At 50.4% G+C, this 7,662-nt stretch overlaps 1 protein-coding gene across 7 annotated transcripts in view; it reads left to right on the top strand.

The window, feature by feature from the left end:
* DLG3 (discs large MAGUK scaffold protein 3) overlaps window positions 1-7,662 on the top strand; it is a 57,291-nt gene extending 49,629 nt beyond the window's left edge. For 5 of the 7 annotated variants that reach the window (XM_030305307.1, XM_030305305.1, XM_030305313.1 and 2 more), the window contains 7 exons: window positions 162-203; window positions 1,548-1,598; window positions 2,217-2,318; window positions 2,924-3,096; window positions 3,509-3,618; window positions 4,246-4,337; window positions 5,425-7,662. In XM_030305307.1, the coding sequence (XP_030161167.1) occupies window positions 162-203; window positions 1,548-1,598; window positions 2,217-2,318; window positions 2,924-3,096; window positions 3,509-3,618; window positions 4,246-4,337; window positions 5,425-5,531 (677 nt within the window). In that variant the 3' untranslated portion in view covers window positions 5,532-7,662. The remainder of the gene's footprint in view (window positions 1-161; window positions 204-1,547; window positions 1,599-2,216; window positions 2,319-2,923; window positions 3,097-3,508; window positions 3,619-4,245; window positions 4,338-5,424) is intronic. The other 2 variants (XM_030305308.1, XM_030305306.1) reach the window with 1 other exon arrangement.

The following is a 7,662-nucleotide window of genomic DNA, read 5'->3' on the forward strand; positions in this document are numbered from 1 at the left end:
GAGCTGTGCCTCCCAGTTGGTAGCCCGGATGTGGCAGGCCTCTCGTGGCCTGACTTGGTTGGCAGCTCAGAGTCTTGCTCCTGGAGCATTTGAGTTTTGTGCCACGTGTGACCTCTCAGTGGTGTGTTCTGAATCGGAGTCTCTTTCTTGTTGGCTTGCAGAGGGAGTGACATCCAACACCAGTGACAGCGAAAGCAGTTCCAGTAAGTGTGTGTCGCTCTCCCACATGTCGTGTAGCTCCACCACGTGTCCTGGCCATCATCCTCATTCCGGCATTGCATGGCTGCCGTTTCCGTTCAGAGGCTACTGCTTCTTTTAGTCATGTACACTTTGAGATCCTGGAAATGCTGTGGCCATTTTGTCCTTATGGGGTGGGGTTCGGGCCATGAATTAAAGGAGAGTATAAGCCCCGCACTTCTGGCCAGGACCTGACTGAAAGCTGTCCCTGGGGCCCTGGGAAGGGTGAGCTGCCAGTAAGTCAATCCCTGCCACGGGCCTCACGGGCTATAAATGCTGCCAGTTTTACACATGGGTTTGGAGACCAAAAGGCAAATGGCTCCCATGGGATATTGTCCTGAATTGCCTTTCCAGGTCTCTAGGATCTCCTGGGTTAAGGCTCGGTGTCCTTGTCTTTTTTTTCCTGACCTAAATGATCCAGGAACTGCCTAGTTTTCCTTCAGAGATCCTATGACCAAGCCAGAGAAGCCACAGTTGAAACCCTATGACCTTTGGGAGCACTGGCCTCTTGGGAGCTGTGGCGAGAGGGCCTTGTACAGTCTGCCCACGAGTCTTAGGCTCAGAGGAAGCCCATGAGCAAGCATCCCAGGGCCTGATGCAGATGTTGCTGCCTTTCCCAGCACTGCCACCAGCCACCTGGGGACCTCTGGGCACCCAGCACCAAGTGGCTTGGTGACTGTTTTAGGAAAAGCTTGTCACTGCTGGATATACAGAGCTCTACCATGAGGAGAGAACAGGGCTCAGCATTGCTCTAAAGGGCGCTGGGGACCTTAGCCCAGCCTTGAGCCACTTGTCTGGATGTTTGTCCCAGTGTAGGGGGGAGGGAGAGGTAAACCGTTAAAAGGGCAAAGTTAGGCTGCAGCTTTGGGGGCCTGCGTGAGTGCCCTGATTCCCCTGCCTGCAAATTATGGGATGTGGGTAGTGTTTCTCGACCTGTTGAAGCTTCCTCATAATCCTTACCAGAGCAAGAGGGTAACTGAGCACTGAGGGTAACTGTGACCTCTAAGGACAGTTCCTGAGAAATTGGGGTGGGTTTGGGTGGAGGCTTCCTGGCTGGCGGGTCATGTCCCTTTGGTCAGCTATATTTTGCTGAACAAGAGGACTCCTGATTCCTGTCCCAGGGGTGGTGAAGGGCTTCCCGTCCTTTCTTGTTGGTGGGAAGCACACAGGCCCACAGGGCAGGTGTTAGCAAGTACTGCCTGACCAGGCTGTTTTCTGGCAGAGGTGGGGGTGGGGTGAATGTTGTAGGGGGACCAGGACACAGGGAGGCAGATTATAAAGTGCTAACATGTCTCCCTGTTTTGTTGCAGAAGGACAAGAGGACGCAATTTTGTCATATGAGCCAGTGACGCGGCAAGAAAGTAAGCCCCCTTCTGAGAGTCTTGCCTTCAAGCTAGTGTCATGGTCGTGGGCCAGCACAGCGGTTGGCCATGTGGGCAGAGGGGAGAGCGCGGGTGGAGTATGAAGGCATGGCTCGTTGCACATCCAGCCCCTGGGCACCTCCTTCTCTTCGACAACTTTCTATCATTCATAGAGAAGGGGGAAAGGAAACCCAGTGTGCACCCCTTGCCATACCTTTGTTGCTGCCCCGGGTGCCTTCCAGAAGATAGGGCAGGTTTGCAAAGATGGCAAAAGTCAATTTTGGTGGGCGTGACCATTGCCAAAAGAAAGGTTCTGGTCCCTCCCTCCAGTGGCTTCTCTGAGAAAACCTTGCCTAGCTGCGGGTGCCCATGCAGAGATTTCTCCTGAATCTGCTGGGAGGGGAGATGTTTCTGACTTCAGACTTGCCTTGGCCTTAGATATTTTCAAATTAAAGGCTCTTTGATGTCTTTGTAGTTAAAAGCTAGAGAATGGGCTGCATACACTCTGCTCTGTCTGACTGGCGGCTCCAGAGCCTAGGTGTTCTAGGCAGACTTGGAGGTAGAATAGGCTGTCTGGTGGGAGGCCTCACTCACTGCCTCCATGCTCTGTCTCTCCAGTTCACTATGCAAGGCCTGTGATCATCCTGGGCCCAATGAAGGACAGAGTGAACGATGACCTGATCTCGGAGTTCCCGCATAAATTTGGATCCTGTGTGCCACGTAAGAGCCCAGGAGGGTTTTGGGAGTGAGGCATCAGTGCCCAGGGAACTATTGCTCTGATGTTTTATGGAAAGGGTCTGGGGCCAGGTTCTAGGGTTCTCTGAGTACAGGGTATATCTAACACTCTGGAAGAGATTAGGTAGCAATAGATCCCCACAAAGCTCATGGGGTTGGGAGGCCTAAGACATCAGTCTGGCCTGCTTCCTTCCTTGGAGAGAAGTTTGAATGGCAATGGTCAGGAAGGATTGGACTAATGGCGGGGGGCGGGCAGCCCGAGTGGTGTTGACATGGCCTGGTGGGCAGCTTGTTAGGTTTGTTGGCTCCCATACCACATTAGGCATCCTCTGCCAGGTTTTGGCCCAGGAAACCCCACCTTTCTGGTCCAGTTTAAGCTAAAGCAAATAGCTCTCTGTGTGTGAGACCTGGTAATTATAAGAGAAGTAGACAAGACAAACTTCTTTTCAGCTGCTTCCCCCCTCACCCCACCACGCATCTGGAAAATACTTGAGTAGCCCCGGGACCCAGGTAGAGAAGAACAGGTCATCTCTTTGGGCCTGGGGTAGGTCATTGTCCTCAACCACACAGCATTTCTTCTCTTCCTTCAGATACTACTCGGCCTCGGCGTGATAATGAGGTGGATGGACAAGACTACCACTTTGTGGTCTCCCGAGAACAAATGGAGAAGGATATTCAGGACAACAAGTTCATCGAAGCAGGCCAATTCAATGATAATCTCTATGGGACCAGCATCCAGTCGGTGCGGGCAGTTGCAGAGAGGGTAAGAGGAGAGGAGATGGCCCTGCTAAATATAACCCTCAAAGGAAAAACAGAAAAGTTCCTGCTGACTCTCCGTTAGGATCCTCCTCCTCCTGGCACAGGGCCAACCAGAGGCGTGTCAGCTCTGTGTGTTCCCAGCCGCTGGAAGGAGGTGGCTGTCTGTCTCCATGCAGCTCACCCCAGCGTGTCCCCCACATGAATAGGGACCCTTCTGCAGATGTGGCCTTTTCTGGGGGTAGGAGAAAAAGGTGGCACCTGGGTGCCTCAGGGGTAGAATCTTCTAGGCCTCTCTGGGTGGCCCCAGGTTCCTCCTCCCGCCCCCCCAGGCAGATGTTTGGGTTGCCACCCGGTAAGTGCTTGGGACTGGGTAGAAAGGGACTGGGTGGGCTAAGAACAAGTCTTTGCCTTTTCAGGGCAAGCACTGCATCTTAGATGTTTCCGGCAATGCAATCAAGAGGCTGCAGCAAGCACAACTTTATCCCATTGCCATTTTCATCAAGCCCAAGTCCATCGAAGCACTTATGTAAGTATTTGCTGAGACTCAGACACTTCCAGCTAGGAGAGGGCCCTGGAAAGGAACAAGAAAATAAACTGTTTTGTTGGGCAGGGGTGAGCTCCAGTGGAAGGTCAAAGGAAAGTCTGTACCCCATCTCTGGTCACTGAAGGCTCCTTCTGATTTGAGTGCCCGTGCATGTATTCCCGGTTGTGCATTTACTTACTTACTATTTATTTATTTATTTATTTATTTATTTATTTATTTATTTTAAAGTTTACTTATTGATTTTGAGAGAGAGGAGAGAGAACACAGGCAAGGGAACAGCAGAGAGAGAGAGAGATGGAAAGAGAGAGAATCCCAGGCAGGCTCTGCACCATCAGTGCAGAGCCCAACATGGGGCTCAATCCCACGAACCGTGAGCTCATGACCTGAGCCGAAATCCAGAGCCAGACCCTTAACCGAGTCAGCAACCCAGGCGCCCCATCCTGGTTGTGCTCTTAAACCTGGAAGGTTTGTGGAAGTTGTTTAGCTATGGGCCACTGCTGCTCTCAGAGAGCAGCTGAGTAGCTTTTCAAGGAGCCTGGAGCAACCCTTTATGTCAATCAAAACATAGAATCCAGTTTGTTAACCATTTTTCTTCCGTGTCTGTGGCAGGGAAATGAACCGACGGCAGACATACGAACAAGCAAATAAGATCTATGACAAAGCCATGAAACTGGAGCAGGAGTTTGGAGAATACTTCACAGGTAAGAGTTCCTGCTGCCCGGCTTGGGTAACATGGGACAAGCCAGTCGCCTATTCTGGAAGTGTCTCCAAGAGGCTTAGATACTCGACACAGACTTTCTGGATGCTTTCGAGGTCACACCTTTTGAAAATACTCAGGTGCCTCCCATCCAGCTGGAGGATAATCATTTTTCAGTATCAACCACGACCATCCAGCTGCTTTAGATCATTTTGTTCATCCTATCTTCGTGTCCCTGCCACATCTAAGGCTCCCTGTGTCACTTTGCTTCCTTCCCAACTTGTCCCCTCCCCAATCCAATACTCAGTTTTGCACGTTGTAGGTGCTGAATATATGTTTGTTGATGATGTTGGTTCCTCTGTGTGGTATTCAAGTTGTCTGGCAGCATGTGTGTGTGTGTGTACCTGCTCACCTATCCCGGAAGGTCAGTTCCTAAAAGGTTGTGACGGTTTCTGTGTCCCATGTTGCTTACCTTTAAAGGACAGTGCCCTATGTGTGCAGGTTGGTGCTAAGTAAACCCCTGCTGGTGGTGCCACCAGGTTAAGTAGGGAAAGTATGCATGGCCATACTTCTCAGACCTGGGCTTTTGGAGCTCCCTTTATCATTATGTCCCTGTCTTTCCTCATGTGCTGGGCTGGCCTCTGACATGGAGCAGATATGACAGCCCCAGGAGCACTGCCTCTTGCTGAAAACTGTTTCTTTCAGTTTTTTCTTTGGATAACTGAGATTTTCCTAGTCTTCTGCTAAGGCTGTTGAGAATGACCTGCTGCTGGCCTGACGGCAGCCAAGAGCAACATGAGCCACAAGGTCTGGCATCTAATGGATGCTCAGTAAACCTTTTTTAAGCAATACATGTTCCTCTTCGTTGCTGCTTAGTCTCACTGTCTCAGCAAGTTGACATTAAGCCCTGGGCTTGGAGCACCTGCCAGTTTCCCTCGCTGTCCTGGGCTCACAGGCTGGTGAGACTGGCGCCCGCATCCACGTGGGCATCTCTGCTGGACTGAGCTGTAGGGTGGCGGGGTCAGGCTAGATTGCCGGGTTGGGGGGTGCTGTGGAGCACATTAATAATTTTGTTTTCCTCTTCACTGTAGCCATTGTACAGGGTGACTCACTGGAAGAGATTTATAACAAAATCAAACAGATCATTGAGGACCAGTCTGGGCACTACATTTGGGTCCCATCCCCTGAAAAACTCTGAAGAATCCCCACCAAGCACTCTCTTGTGAACAGAAGACATCAAGTCCCTCTTCCCTCCTCCCTCTTCAGTCCTGTCCCCACCAGGAGAACAAATGACTACTGTTCTTGTCCCCTTTTTTAGATATGTCCCAAAAATTGAGTTTTCTAGTCCTGTTCTGTTTTTTTAAATTTTCGTTTGATTTTAGTTTACTTTTTGGGATGATGCCATCTCACTTCATCATGTGACTGTGCCCATTCCTGCATGGACCTTTCCCAAGCGCTAGCGCAGGTGCAAATCCATCAGAGTCATTGTTTTCATAAGAACCAAGCAGAAGCGAAGAGAAGAGAAGAGGACCTGCCAGAAAGATAGGCTCTGGACAGCTGCACGGCTTGTGAGGCGAGCTCAGTGCGCCGCGTGCCGAGATGCCCCGGGCATTTCTGCCTGTCGTGCTGCTGTCACGCGGCGCTGAACGGTGTAACGTATGGTGACAGAAAGTATCTTATTTATATATAGATATATATATATATGTAATTTATATAAAATATATAGAAATTATTATATATATATATTATACACTCTCATATAATATATATATATTCACTCACATTTGGACTAGAAAATCTATGGAGACTTCATCAATGGTACTGTGTTATTAGAGAAATGCTTTAATTTTCATAATCCAATCAGATGGCATCTTATATCCCAACTGGTTGGGGAGGGATCGAAAGCGGTAGTAAGTGCTGTACCAAGGGCACTCACATATGGTCATTCTCTTGAAAGCGGAGGTTTGCTCTAGGACTGGTTGTGAGCGGGGCTTGTGCCTGGGGGGCGAGAGGGTTGGAGACTTGACCCAAAGGCGCTGCTGCCCTCGAGGTGCGGTCAGTCCTGTGTGTGGACAGAGAGAGAATGGCTAACGATGCTCCATATTAAATTGCCTATTGTTTTCTGCCACCTGATGTGTCTGCATGAGAGGTTTCCTTTTTGTTCATTTTTAAGCTGCTGTTAAACCAAAACCATGTTGTGCTACCGTGTCAGCCTTTTCATTCCAAATTTTACTTTTACTATTTAAGTGAATGCATAGAATCCAATTTGACCGTGTTTTAAAGGCTCATGATGTGGAGGAGCCAGGCCTTGTGATAGAGTAGGCGACCTGGGCTCTGCCGTCCAGTCAGCAGAGGGGAAGTGGGGGCTGCTGAGAAGTGGGAGCTGGGGCTCTGTGTTGTGATGTGTCCCTTTCTTTACTCATGCACCCGGGACGCACTGGACTCCACTAAGACCCCTTTGTGCCCCCCCCCCCCAACAGGGATGTCACTTGCCTTCCCGTTCTGTGCTGGGACCATGGGACAGCACTGGGCTTGGCCAGCCACGTAACAAGGAGTTTGATTTGGGTTTTGTTCACAGCTGCTTCATATGCCCTACCCTTGCGCCCTCACCAACAGCTGGTAGCTTACTATTTCCTCAAGAAAGTAGACTTTAAGGCTCTCAGTTTGACCTGTAGAGCTGAGAGTCACTCACTGGCGAGACATGAAACCTTGTTGGTTTTCCCCAGAGTCAGAAGGCAGTGACTGTGGTCAAAGGAGTTTTTCCCTGACCACGAGAGCAGGTGGCAGGTGCGGCTCGGGCCCCGCCCCTCCGTGCCCTTTGGAAGCCACCAAGCCTCTCTCGCCCCCACAATGGAGGCATCATGCAGGGGAGGACGGGGTGGACATGCTTGGCCCCAGGGGTGAGTCTTTTGTTTCCTAGCCCACTGGGTTGTGACCAGTGCAGATGATGCCACGTTGAAGACGCTTTGAGCACCACCAGCCAAACATAGGAAATCTGTTAACAGTCCTCCTACCAGCATAATGAGGCCAACTGTAAAGTGTGGGGTCCAGACCGAGGGTAAAGAAAGGGCAGCAGCTTTACCTGGGCAGTTCACTGGATTGAAGGCAAAGAGGGATAAGGCGATGGCCGATGGTGACTCTGGTGAGGAAGGGGGTGAGCAGGGAGTGGTGATTTCTCCAGTGTTAACTGATGTACTCTGAGTGGTGCTCAACCCTCTGCCCCTCCCAGGGAAGAAAATCAAGATTCAAAGTAAGCATGACACTAGTTGATTTACCAGTGTTCCTTCCAAGGAGACATATATTTTTTAATAAATGATAGTTGCAATGAA

Source organism: Lynx canadensis, chromosome X (assembly GCF_007474595.2).
Source record: "Lynx canadensis isolate LIC74 chromosome X, mLynCan4.pri.v2, whole genome shotgun sequence".
Taxonomy (NCBI): domain Eukaryota; kingdom Metazoa; phylum Chordata; class Mammalia; order Carnivora; family Felidae; genus Lynx; species Lynx canadensis.